Source organism: Squalius cephalus (genome assembly GCF_949319135.1).
Source record: "Squalius cephalus genome assembly, chromosome: 17".
Taxonomy (NCBI): domain Eukaryota; kingdom Metazoa; phylum Chordata; class Actinopteri; order Cypriniformes; family Leuciscidae; genus Squalius; species Squalius cephalus.
The window spans coordinates 28,405,979-28,420,676 of NC_137138.1; the positions used below are offsets into that span (position 1 = coordinate 28,405,979).

The 14,698-nt window shown below is 37.0% G+C and overlaps 2 protein-coding genes across 2 annotated transcripts in view; one reads left to right on the forward strand and one right to left on the reverse strand.

Annotated features, from left to right (window-relative positions):
• Window positions 1-12,225, forward strand: part of ammecr1 (AMMECR nuclear protein 1) — an 85,082-nt gene extending 72,857 nt beyond the window's left edge. Inside the window, exon 6 of the mRNA XM_079847043.1 lies at window positions 7,554-12,225. Within this exon, the coding sequence (XP_079703169.1) occupies window positions 7,554-7,668 (115 nt within the window). The 3' untranslated portion in view covers window positions 7,669-12,225. The remainder of the gene's footprint in view (window positions 1-7,553) is intronic.
• tmem164 (transmembrane protein 164) overlaps window positions 11,603-14,698 on the reverse strand; it is a 64,602-nt gene continuing 61,506 nt past the window's right edge. The window contains exon 6 of the mRNA XM_079847044.1: window positions 11,603-13,782. Within this exon, the coding sequence (XP_079703170.1) occupies window positions 13,570-13,782 (213 nt within the window). The 3' untranslated portion in view covers window positions 11,603-13,569. The remainder of the gene's footprint in view (window positions 13,783-14,698) is intronic.

Below are 14,698 nucleotides of genomic sequence, written 5' to 3' on the forward strand. Positions count from 1 at the left end.
CCCGGTTCCGGCTGACCTAATCTATGCAGCCTAACATTAAATTATAGAAGTCTATAATGTATTATGTGAAAGCTAGGTCAAAGAGATGTGTCTTTAATCTGGCTTTGAACTGACAGAGTGTGTCTGCTTCCCGGACAATGGTAGGAAGACTGTTCCAGAGTTTTGGTGCTAAATAGGAAAAGGATCTACCGCCAGCAGTCGATTTTGATATTCTAGGTATTATCAACTGGCCGGAATTTTGAGATCGCAATAGACGTGACGGACTATAATGCGTTAAGAGCTCGCTCAAGTACTGCGGAGCTAAACCATTTAGTGCTTTGTAAGTGATCAGCAATATTTTAAAATTGATGCGATGTTTAATAGGGAGCCAATGCAGTTTTGACAGAACCGGGCTAATATGGTCATACTTCCTGGTTCTGGTAAGAACTCGAGCTGCTGCGTTTTGAACCAGCTGTAGTTTGTTTATTAAGCGTGCAGGACAACCACCCAGTAGAGCATTACAATAATCTAGCCTTGAGGTCATGAACGCATGAACTAATTGTTCCGCATTTGTCAATGAGAGCATACGGCGTAATTTAGATATATTTTTAAGATGGAAAAATGCAGTTTTACAGATACTAGACACGTGACTTTCAAATGAAAGATTGGTATCAAAGAGCACACCCAGGTTCCTAACCGACGACGAAGACTTAACAGAGCAGCCATCGAGTGTTAGACAGTATTCTAGATTATTACGTGAGGAAGTTTTTTGTCCAATAATTAGAAACTCTGTTTTTTCAGAATTTAGAAGTAGGAAATTACAAGTCATCCAATTTTTTTATATCCGCTATGCATTCCGTTAATTTTGTGAATTGGTAAGTTTCGTTAGGTTTTGAAGAAATATAGAGCTGAGTATCATCGGCATAACAGTGAAAGCTAATGCCATGTTTCCTAATGATATCTCCTAAGGGTAGCATGTACAGAGTGAACAGCAACGGTCCTAGTACTGAGCCTTGTGGTACGCCATACTGAACTTGTGATCGATAAGACATCTCATCATTTACTGCTACAAACTGATAACGGTCAGATAAGTATGATTTAAACCATGCTAGTGCAATTCCCGTAATGCCAACATAATGTTCTAATCTATTTAAAAGAACGTTGTGGTCAATGGTGTCAAATGCAGCACTAAGATCGAGTAACACTAATAGAGAGATACAACCACGATCGGATGATAAGAGCAAATCATTTGTGACTCTAACGAGAGCTGTCTCGGTACTATGGTACGGTCTAAATCCTGACTGGAAATCCTCGCAGATATCATTTCTTTCAAGAAAGGAACACAGTTGTGAGGATACTGCCTTTTCTAATATCTTTGACAGAAAAAGATATTTATACACATACAGACATGACAAAAAAAGACTCAAGTTTTTGGGAGACAACATATTTTGTAGATTTGTCTGTAAATTAAAATACACAAACCAGAAGCAACATTATCCACCGAATGGAGAAGGTTTGGCTCTCCACAGAACATCAAATATATTTCATTTAAATTTTCGGTTTCACAATTCGGACAAAATCTTGTTTTAATGACATTTATTTAAAACATTAAATAAGATTCAAAACAGGTTAAGTAAAAATATGCTGGATAAATAATATTGTACAAATATAAGGAAGTCAAAGTTTTTGTTTTCAAATAGCCACTCAGATAATTCGAATATTATTAGAGTAGAAGATTTTTGTTTTTCAGCCATTTTGACAGCACTAGTATCTAAAGGGTGTGACGATACACTTAGCGCACGAGACGATACACGATTTGGTTTACGAGAACAAGATGATATTTTAAGAAATTGTTTTTTAATTGGTTTTAATCAGTGTAATCAATCAATTATTTTGACGATTAATCGGATATTCTTTGTGGATATAAAAGTAGACCTAAGTGAACAATAGCCTTTTTAAAATCACTTAAAGTACATATATAATAACAATGAGGCAATAATAATTGTTTAGTTTAATTAAATAGTTTAGTTAAATAGTTTAAATAAAGGATCAAAAGCAAGTAATCATATGGTTTTATTGAACAACACAATTAAAATACATAATGTAATCATATTCAACATATGCAACTCGTATTCAACATGAACAATTAGGCTATGTATTATAACAAACGCCTGCAGAGAGTGCCAATGGCCCGATTGTTGTTGTTTACTTAACAGAATGATCAAATCCTTGTTTAATATTGGCCAAACAACATTTAATTTAAATGTCCACTTATTTCTTTTAAGATTGAAAATGCTACAGCCACTGTAATTTCTTGAACAAGAACATGTGGACATCAAAACATGCAAACTCTAAAGGGTTTAAACTTTTATTTTGAAATCGCGATGAACAGTTCACATATTTAGAAACATATTGATGTATTCTCCTGTGTTGGTGTAGGTTTATTGACAAAAGCTACAGTACAACGGTGCCAATACGCTCACCACACACCAGCTATAGGTGGAGAAGAGAGAGATTGATGGAGCCAATTGAGTAGATGGGGATTATTTAGAAGCCATGATTGAGCCAGGGCCAATGGAGTGAATTTGGCCTGGACACTGGGGTTAAACTTCTACTCTTTTATGAGAAGGGACAAGGGAATTTTAATGACCACTGGGAGTCAGGACCTCATTTTAATGTCTTATCCTTATCCATTCTTGAGTCAGTGGCAGCCCATAGAACCATTTGCGGGAAAATTATGAAATTTGGCGCACAGGTAGAGGACAGTCTCTACATTAATGTGGCTATTTGCCACATAAGCAAATAATTGAACACAAAATATTAATTTGATATTTTATTACCTCAAGATGACCCGCAGTACCCGCTTGAGCTGTGTATGTGTGTATATGTAACTATAGTAGTAAACATGACAAGACATTCGGTCCTAAGACAAGAACGGGCATTGTTCAAAATTCATGTATAACTTTGATGAAAGGTTTTGATCCACTTCAAATTTTGACTACTGTAGTTCACACTCTCTCACTCTTATTTCACTTAAGAATTCTAGATCTAAAAGAACTGTAGATAAAATAACAAACAAAAGTTACTGACTCTGACTCTCCTGAATAATGCCAGAAAAAAATCTGAAATGGCAGAAGCTGAAAAAAAAAAAAAAAGAATATTGGAGAAGCAGGAGGTATAGAAAATGTTCCAGAGGAGCTGCTGGCATTAGCATTAATCAAGCTAATACTAATCAAGCTAGCATAGAAGCAATGGTGCCGACATTATTGAAGCAATAGTGAAATTGAGTGGCTCCTTTGACAGAAGTTTGATGTCCTTTCATCTACTTTATCAGTTGAATGAATCACTCGCTAATATTTCCACTAGTGGTTGACCGATATATATCACCCGATATTGGCATTTTTAAAATATCGGTATTGGTTAATACGTTTTTATCTAACATTTCATCAAATTTTCAGTAAAGGAAATTAACTGTTGCTTTGCAGACTTATATAGAAAAGTCTATGAATGAAAGTGTGCAATAAAATAATTATTTTCTGATTTAGACCTCCCCATTCTTAGCACAGAAGAAAACATTTGGATGTAGAAATTACACTGGAGAAAGGAAATGAAAGTAAAAGAAAGTAATTTCACAGTTGTCTAATTACAAATCTGTGGGCCCTGATGGCTTTAGTGCCTAATTCTATAAAAAAAAATCAGTATTAATCTTGTACCAATGATCCTGTACCAATGATCCAGCGCTTGATTAAAAGTGCAACAGCACATAGTCAATTTCCACCAACAATATACAGAGTATAGTATTCATTCCAAAACCTGGGTGAGATGAGCTGCAAATGTCTTCCTATCGTCCATTTTCTCTTATGCCAATTGAATCTAAGATTAAAGGTGAAATAGACTGAAAATTACATTTGTTCAATTATTCATCAGACTGGTTTTAAGCCCAATAGGCATATATATTTTAATTTGTGATGGCTGTTTAACAATTAATAACAAGAAAAATTTAAAGGCATGTGCAATTTCACTAGATTGCCCATTTGCACAAATTGATTTATTTCTGCCGAACACAATGTCCAAACTTAGAATGTCCTTACTATATCTATTTGCATGCATACATACATGCATGCATGCATGCATGCATACATACACTGCTCAAAAAAATAAAGGGAACACTTTTTAATCAGAGAATAGCATCAAGTCAGTTAAACTCCTGGGATATTGATCTGGTCAGTTAAGTAACAGAGGGGGTTGGTAATCAGTTTCAGCTGCTTTAGTGTTAATGAAATTAACAGCAAGTGCACTAGATGGGCAACAGTGAGACAACCCCCAATACAGGAATGGTTTTACAGGTGGAGGCCACTGACATTTTTTCCCTACTCATCTTTTTGGACTGTTTTTCACCAGTTTTGCATTTGGCTAGGGTCAGTGTCACTACTGGTAGCATGAGGCGATACCTGGACCCTACAGAGGTTGCGCAGGCAGTCCAGGGGTCTCATTTATAAAGCGTGCGTACGCACAAAACGGGGCTGGAAACGTACGTACGCCAGTTCCCACGCAAAGGTTGTGATCTATAAAAAACAAACTTGACGGGAGAATGTGCGCACCTTTAAGCAAACTTTGAGCCGTGCGTACGCACATTCTGGAGACAAAGGGAATTGGCGACACCGATGGTGAGCTGGAGTTAAGTGTCTTTTTGGTCACTTTTAGACAGAAAATCTAAAGAAAATATACAGAAAGATAATACAAATATAATTTCACTCACCAAGCCTGTCACTTGAAGCAAATATCCATCCCTTCTTAAATGTCCGCGCCAGCGAGCGCGTTGGCCGTTTAGTGAAACTGACGCAAATAACAGTTTAAATAAATAAAATGATGATTTAAACTATGTTTTACTTCTGATATACACATTTAGATTAAATATGCCATTCAAATTAATGGAGTTATGCACTTAAACATGAAATCATTACTGAGAAGTTACAACATTTTTATATTCAAATTCAGTCAATAGAAATATTTGTTGTGGATGCGGTGTTTTTGAACACTTTTCCTCTGGCATGCTGTGTTTTAATGTTTTAACCACAGAGACAACTGCTTATCATGATAATACCAGATTGTCTGAGAAAATAGTTTCGTGCAAATAATGCCCAAGGCCTATCTGTTTCCATTAAAAATATCAATTAAAAATACAATTTGGCCAGTGGAAAAGATTGAGAAAAACTTTCTCTGAAATGTATTTTACACTATTTGATTTATGTATTCAAAAACAAGGCAAGGATAGGCAACTACTTGATTTTTATTAATGTAATGTGTCTTGTACCGTTAAACGTTATCACGTGGATGAATAATCATATGCAAATGATATGCAGATGAGGATCTGCATAGTAAAACTAGGCACTGTAAGCTCCATATATGGTTATTTCGGGGAGGAGACGCATGTGCGCACAATCTTCCGCTGACTGGGATTTATAAAGTGAATTCTGCGCAGGTTCTGGCATACGAACGGTTTTATAAATCCGAATATTTTTTTGCGTACGACATTTTTGGCTTTCGGGCGCACGTACACTTTTAGTAAGGTTCCTACGCACAGTTTTATAAATGAGACCCCAGCTCCTTCAGGATGGCTCATCAATACGTGCCATTGCCAGAAGGTTTGCTGTGTCTCCCAGCACAGTCTCAAGAGCATGGAGGAGATTCCAGGAAGACAGACAGCTACTCTAGGAGTGCTGGACAGGGCCGTAGAAGGTCCTTAACCCATCAGCAGGACCGTTCCTTTGTGCGAGGAGGAACATGATGAGCACTGCCAGAGCCCTACAAAATGACCTCCAGCAGGCCACTGGTGTGAATGTCTCTGACCAAACAATCAGAAACAGACTTCATGAGGGTGGCCTGAGGGCCCGACGTCCTCTAGTGGGCCCTGTGCTCACTGCCCAGCACCAGGGAGCTCGATTGGCATTTCCCATTGAACACCAGAATTGGCAGGTCCGCCACTGGTGCCCTGTGGTTTTCACAAATGAAAGCAGGTTCACCCTGAGCACGTGACAGACAGGAAAGGGTCTGGAGAAGCCGTGGAGAATGTTATGCTGCCTGTAACATCGTTCAGCATGACCGGTTTGGTGGTGGGTCAGTGATGGTCTGGGGAGGCATATCCATGGAGGTACGCACAGACCTCTGCAGGCTAGACAATGGCACCCTGACTGCCATTAGGTATCGGGATGAAATCCTTGGATCCATTGTCAGACCCTATGCTGGTGCAGTGGGTCCTGGGTTCCTCCTGGTGCACAACAATGCCTGCATGCTCTCGCCACATGAGGCCGGGCAGTTCCTGGAGGATGAAGGAATGATACCATTGAAGGGCCACCACGCTCACCTGACCTACGTCCAATAGAACACCTATGGGACATTGTGTTTCGGTCCATCTGACATCACCTGGTTGCACCTCAGACTGTCCAGGAGCTCAGTGATGCGCTGGTCCAGATCTGGGAGGAAATACCCCAGGACACCATCCGTCGTCTCATTAGGAGCATGCCCCGACGTTGTCAGGCATGCATACAAGCACGTGGGGGCCATACAAACTACTGAGTACCATTTTGAGTTGCTGCAATGAAATTTCAGCAAAATTGACAAGCCTGCTGCATCATTTTTTCACTTAGATTTCTGGGGTGTCTTTGAATTCAATCCTCTGTAGGTTGATCATTTTCATTTCCATCAAACGATGTGGCATCCTTTCGTTCATAACACATTACCCAGTCCATATTAGTATAGATATCCAGCATGATATTTTTCCCCATTGAGATCTGATGTGTTTTCAAAGTGTTCCTTTAATTTTTTTGAGCAGTGTACATACATACATACATACATACATGCATGTATACAAACATGCATACATACATGCGGCTATATTTATAATGGGTTTGTAAGTATTGTTTTAAGTTAAAAGTTTTTAAATCTGAAATGTTCTGTAATGGTTAATGAATTCTAAATTTAAAAAATCTCATAATTTGCAGTTTAGGACCGGCTTTCAATTATACTGTAATGCTGAATGGCTATATTTACACCCACAAATTGAAAAACAAAATTAATTTAATTTAATAGACGCTGACGCATGAGTGATTGGTATCTGTGATAATGGCCTTCATTCATAGTCCGTAGTAAAAATGCCACTAAACAAATATTTTTAAATATCAACAATTGTCTTTGTTTCTAGTTTAATTTGGAGATTTATTGTAATTACAAATTGTAATGTTTGGTGTGATTAAATGCAGAAATCTGTGTGATTGTTTTTTTTAATAATGTGTTTTAATTAAATAATTTTATTGGTAAAATTCTCATTTAATAAAGTATTTTTTTTGTTTTGGTGCTTGACTTGTTCTCATTCAGTTTTATTGCATGGAAAAGAGAACCTTGGAGAAAAATGTGAAATTTCTCCTTTTGTGTTCCACAGAGGAAAGTTTAATGTTTGAAACATGAAGGTGATTGATTACGTCATTTTTACAGTCATCTACAGGCCTGTGTTGTGAACAGTATTTTGACAGTCTTCTACGGTTCTGATGCTTACCCCTTTTTCACCATTGTTTTAGGTACCGTAGTGAAAAGATGACAATGAGCTACGCAGAATACATCGCCCATCGCCAGCATCATCACTACCAGAATGGCATCGGGCACCCTCTCCCTCCATACAACCATTATTCCTGACAGCGAGCCGCATGACCAGTCACTGGACCTCTCTGCGGACATCTTCCCCGGAGAGCCCGCCTCCTCGTGGTCTAGCTATCTGTACTACTGTACCATTTTATGATGATAGTTTCCGTTGCCGTGTCCACAGTCAGATGGAGGCATGGCAGCGGGTGCAAATAAGAATTAGGTGATTTATAAAGCGAAAAATTCATTTTGTCATTTTTATTATTTGTATTAATTTAGTTTTTGCAGCATATATATCAACCCCTTCCTTTCTTTCTTTTTTTTTTTTTAACAAATAAACAAGTACTAAATTTTTTTGTTGTTTCAACAAATTTCCTAATCAGGTTTCTTAGTCTGTGGATGGAAATAAGTCATATTAAATGATGGGCTAGTTTTGAAGATAGTATAATTTTGCTCAGATTTGATCTATGCTAAGTTTTAATGACTTGCTTTATTTGGCTCACCCCCCCCCCCCCCCCCCCCCCCCCCGCGCAGGCAACCACAGGGTTTAAGGGATGTCATTTCCTCTCTGTGTTATTCCTCTAACTTTCCTTTATGAGGGGTGATTTTCTGTTTTCTTTTTTTTTGTCAATTTTGTTGTGGGTTGTAGGGTTATGCAGTGTGGATGAGTTAGGCAACGAAGAACTAGTTAAGTCTTGTTCGTTTTTTTTCTTTTTTCTGTTGACTCAAACTCATCAGATATTTGAAACCACTATATTAAATTTGCTGTTGGGGATACCAGAATATTTACCATAATGCAAAGGCCTGTTGCTCTTAGCATTATTGGTGCTGAATTGAATTAAGTTTGTCGAACAGTCAGTTAGCCCTTTTTTGTGTGTAGATTTGCTACTCTTAGGGGAAAAAAGCATATTAATCTGTTAGTAATCCATCTCTTATTTAATTTCTCGTGTTGACGTTTTGTATTAGTGTTCGTTAGTGTTGTTCGTGAGATCGCAAGTATAAGTCTGTATTCAGTATAAGGGAGTAAATTAATGAGTCAGAGACTTAAGTGAGTTAAGGTCAACTGGGCTCACAACTGACCTCATGGCCAAAAAGCTGTCTGAATTTTTGTTTTGCTCCTATTTTGTCACACAGAGAGGAAAACCTTCTGAGAGACCAAGGTCAAATGACAGGGACAAGCTAAAAAAAGCCATACTTTTTTCTTTTTTTTAATGCAGGCTGTGGCAGGGTGGTTGCTCTAAATGGCTATTTTAAATTAATTTTCTCCTGGCATGGGAAATGCTTCAGAAAGCTCTTTTTTGCTTTGTTTTCAATGATCTGGTCTTATGGATGAATATGATCATTTCTGTCTCGCATAGCAACAATGTTTACATCTCCATACAAAAGCCTCTATATTTACATTTGCTGTAATTGAGAAGATCATTGAGTAGATACAGTTGCTATTGTGGCTTTTTAATCCCCTCGATATCTTGAACTGAAGTTTGCTTGATTAATGTTGTTGGATCTGCCACTTCACACCAGGAAATTAATTTATATACAATGGTTATAACTGTCTCCATAGTTTTCTCAATGACAATTTGTCACTGACAATGTTAGGTCTATTCTGAAAAGACCATGTCTAAGTGTTTCTTTTTTTAAAATCACGTGTCATCTTATCTGTAGATGCAGTGAATTAGCTTTTCGAGGTTTCAGTTTTTAGATTGACTCTGAAAGGAAAAAATGGGTGAGGTTCTTTTGAAAATCGCAAAACTATTTCCTGTCATTTGTTTTCATATGCAAAATGTTAAGGGCTTTTGGGGTTCCATCCACAGTCATTATTCAGTTCACTATAACCTAAAAAACAAAACAAAAAACAAACAAAACAACCTGATTTCAGTTGTGTTGCCTTAAAAATGGTTAAGACATGGACCAGCAAATGTTGCCCAGATTGCTCAACTAGCATAAGACAGGTTATTTTGGCCAGCATCACAACGGGAAGGTTTTGACCAGTGACTTCAGCAATTGTGCGTAAAGTTTTTTGAGCAAAGATGTCTGTTTGCCAAACCGTCAAGTGTTTATTACTTTTTTTTCTTTTTTCATTGAGGCCCTCCACTGCCCAGTTATGACCTTTTAAAAATAATAATAATAATTTGCTTATCTAAATCCTACCTACCAATAAGACACATTTGTGGTGTCTCACTGTCTCAGTCTTTAAAAACCCTTTAAATATCTCTACTTTACTGCCTCAGTTTTGAACCCAGTTATTGTTTTATAGTTGGACAATCCAGGCCTCATTTTTGGTCCATTAAAACAGCACAAACTGAACTGAACTTTTTTTTTCTGCTGCAAAACCAAGTCTTTGCATTTGAGAAAATTTGACGTATTCAAATTTTCAATGCATTTGTTGCATGAATTGGAGGCCTCCTGTTAAACATGGCATGCTTGTTTCACTGCTATATAGATATGAGAAAACAGACTATATAAAATGGTGCTATTGGACCTCATGTTGGGGGTGGTCGCAGCAAATGTGACTGGTCATGCGGACTCATTGATCATATCAGACTTTTTATTATCCTCAAAATATGCAGATCTGTTTTACAGGTGTTTTTTTCCTACCAGTGTAACAAAATCTCCTGCAGGTTTGAAAGGACAAGTAGTGACAAGTCTAACCCCATCTTTCCCTCATGGCCTGGGGGATTCGGGCATATGCTTGTATCATCTGTTATAGATGTGCACATTTACGCAATACACAATTACCCTGGAAACTCACTCTCTGTATCCGTCAATGTTCGCGTTCATTTACATTGCCATTTTGAACTGCGGCTGGATTAACTGGCTGAACACTGTTGCCGAAATATGGCCAAAGCGATAATGATGGTCAATGTGCTGTTTACTTAGCTAACAATGTTTGTTCAAATATCATTGGTTCATTTTGTTGTGGTGATGAAAGACATTTGTTTCTTTCATAGAACTATATGTATATGTCTATACATTAAGTTTTAAGCAAGGTTTTGAAAAATTGATCTAATTGTGAAACTTAAAATACTTTAAGCTCTATTTGCAGTGTAGTTTGAACATGCACTTTGGGGACATAACTTTAGCAATCTCTGGCACATTTGAACACTGTAGAAACTCTCAGCACCTGTCCTACAGTTACATTGCTAAAAGATGAGTTAAAAATGTGCTTGTCGTGGCCCTTTTTTTTTTTTTTTTTTTTTTTCTACATTCTCATTACTCTCCTTCATTTTCTGTAACTTTTATCACAACTGGGACTAGTGTTTGGTAAGTATAGCTAATGCTCATTTTAGGCATAAATGTTGGGTTGTAACACCTTCATACGAGCTTTACGTTTACTGTTAAAACCATAGTCATTTGGAAGTTAGGCTCATGTTACCTTTGTGTGTTCAACCGAACCAAAGATGCCTCCAGCCATGTCCAAATGCTGCTCTACAGACCTGCCTTCTTGTCCTTCCAAAAACCTTCCCTGCAAGAGAAATGTCTTTTTGTTTTTGTGTATTTACTTTTTTCTTTTGTACAATTTCTAATATTGTTTTAGGTTTTTAGCTACCTAAGTTCAATGAATTTTCATTGTAGCTGTTTTTGAAACCTTGCACGGTGTCTACGACCGTAATACTAGGTTGCACTTTTTTATTTTGTTTTCATCATTGTTATTATTATCTATTTTTGTAAAGAAAGAAAACCCCATAGCGTGCCTCTTAGATTTATGGGTTTCTTAATGTGTTTTTTTTTTTCCCTAAGACCAGCAGTTATACTTTATACAAAAGATGAGCTAATCCTTATTTTTAAATGCCATTTAAAAGAAGAAGAAGAAAAAAAAGAAGCCTTTTTTCTTTACTCTGGACCCAGTAGCTGCACTGGCATACAATCGCACTGGTAGATATGGGTGGGGGCAGGGGGGACACTACTATATATAATAATAATAATGATGATGATGATAAAAATAAATGTAAGAACTACAATAAACTTGTTTGAAAACTTTTTTTGTAAAAAAAAAAAAAAAAAGTTAAAAAAGTAAACAACGACTGTTTTTGTACATCAAGTTAATTCTTTTCAAAAAAATATTTTGGACCTGGTTTCTAATTATTTTAGTGGTTTTCTATGTTCTGGAACTTTGAGAAGATGAGTTTTGAACGTGCCCTTCGATGATTGACATCTTGCAGTGTTGTCATTCCGGGCACTGGGGTTGCCTGGTGTAGCCCTCATGCCCACCACTGGTTTATTTCTGTTTTGAGTTTGGATTCTCTCTTGCTTTACGAACTTGAAATTTTTGAAGTAAAGACTTGGTGAAAAAAAAAAAAAAAATAGAAACAAATAAAAAAAATGTTTTTCCTGTAGAACTAGATCCTTTACTCCATTGAATTGCTGTTAGAGTGATGAGACTTGAAATGGGCATTTATTATGAATATGGTAGTATGGCTCCAAAAAAAAAAGACAAAAATGACAAAATCAAAAAAAAAAAAAAAAAAAAAATGTGTTGGGGGAGGGTGGAAAATAGATGGGTTAGATGTGGGTATGTGAGCTATGGCTGTGGCAATGATAATGTAGTTTTAAAGCATTATTGTTATTACCTTTTAAATCATTTATCCAATAAAAAAAAATCTGAAAGAACAAGCATTGGGTGTCTTCATGCTTCACAGAATAACTCGATTTGATGAACAGACATGAAACCAAGACAATCCTCATGGATGCTACACGTTGGAGAAGACCTTTAATATAGAACAGATTTCATAAAAACATATGTACAAAACTGAGATCAGAACTAAGGTTTCCCTTTCAGTCAAGTTGCATACATTGGAATGAGAGTGATCCCATAATTCACTAGACTGGACTGGATTTCTTACATTAGCTCAACAGCCACAAACTGCTTTGATTTTATGTTTGGATCTTTGACATGGAAATGATGGAATACACTTCAAGTGCTGAGCAGTTTTTGGGACCAAAATAACCTCCTAATGGAACTTGTTTTTCCTTCTCATTTGGCTACACATTGGACTTTTTTGTACATCGTTTTCATGTATAAGGTAAACACTCAGTCATTCATGTACAGTATAAGGTAAACACTTTAATGCAAGTCTGAAACAGCCATGCTCAAGTTCTAATAATCTAGTTAGTTTGTAAAATAAATTTCCACTGAATCGAATCATTTATAGATAATTGTGTTTAGCTAAATATTGAGACTGTAAAACATAAGTTTGTAAAATAAAGGGAAAATGTTTTTGTTTTTTTTAACTGGCCCAGTAAGAAACATCTAAAGAATTATTGGTTAAAAATAAAAACTACCCTTAAACCGATCATTCGGTCTATCTACAAACAACAGTCATTTCCCTTGAATAACATCATCAGTAAATAGTCTAATGGAATCAAATGGACACCTTCAGCTAACAGCTAATGGCTTCAGCGTAGAATGTAGAGTTCTGACTATTTACATAACGGTATTAAAGAAAGATACTGCCAGAGGATTGGAAATGCCCTGGAAAATCTCCTAGACATACAGTACCGCCACATTTATGCTTTCCTTAACAGGTCAACAATAATAAAGTGTAATTTTGAGACAATCTTTTAAAACTGCATTTCCAGGACGCAAGGCGCAAGGAACTGTGCAACCGCTATTCAGCAAATGAGTTGGCCCCATTTCACTGTTCGATGAGCATAACTAAAGAAGGCAACATGAGAAGAAAGGTTACGTCTGTTGAGAGTTCACCGAATCTTCATTTTGCTAAACATTTAAACTAAAAAGAAAAAGGCAAGGTTGATGTTGTTTGAATCCTGCTGTCCCCTGCTCCTATGGTGTAAAAACAATTCTTCGATCCAGCTATGAGAAACCAGATTAGGACCAAACAACAACAAATAGGAAAATAAAGGTATGTACTAACGTTACGCTTTTATCTAGGATGCTGGACAAGTTTCGGTTCAGGAGCATGAGGTTTTGTCCATGTTAGACTGCTGATAAAAACACTAGTCCATCTTCTTGTTGCGTAGACGTAGACGTGCTATATCCAGTAAATCCCGGCATGTGGGAGCAGTGTGTTGCGAGAGGATGGTCAGAGCCTTGCCGTGCAGTAAAGTCAAGGCCGTCTGGTGGCCCGTTGCCCACACTCGATACCAGGGTCCATAAAATGGGTCAGAGACAGCCGGACACAGCATGTTGTTCAAATTCACTTCGGTCAACTGGTGGGAAGCAAAATACAAGATTGAGTTAGAATAGGGACACAATAACTAAACATGCATATCCAAAACATATGAACGCAGATTATTCAAGCAGAATTTGATCGATTTCATGCTTAATTTCACAAAACATACCAGGATGCAATTAATAGTGCAGTGCAAGTTGCATTTTCAACACTGCCACAAGGGGTGCTACAGGCACACTCCAATGCTTGAAAAACATAACATAACTTCTGCTCTAGCCTGTATCAGGTTATCAAGTAAGGCTAAATATTTTGAAATTTCTTGTCAAATTTAGCCACCGTCCATTGATAATAATACAGGTGGAAATTTGATCACGCTACTAAACAGAGTAGTGATGATACAGATTGTTATAAAGGTCAACATGGTCTATTAACACAGTGACCAACCCAATCACAGGAACTGTTTTGTTCTCCCTCATTCTTATCAACAAGTGTGAATGATCGTAAATTTCTTAGGACTCCCAGGAATAGAAAAGTTTTGCAACAAAAAGGAAGGACAAATCTTCACAGAAGACAACACAAAATGGAAATCCTCTCCATTTCAACTAACAGATCTGTATTCACTTATTGAGTGCTGTTTGGGACATAACAAGGTATACATAAATGCACAGGTGAAAGTTCAACATTACACAATCCTGTGGAGTTCAGTACAATGCCTAGGTGAATCTGGAATTGGTTTGAAAAGTGAATTATGTTGTTATATGAATGTATGCATTATTAGGTTCTAACTGTGAACTTTAAACTATGCAAATAATTATCACGCCAATTTCCAAATTCAAGAAGAATTGAACGATTCACTGAGACACAGAAAAAGTGTGTCTGTGCTGTTGCAATGTTGCAAGTTTAAATTTAAGCAGAGAAAGAGAGAGAAAAAAGTTCTGCAAGAAGAGAATTTT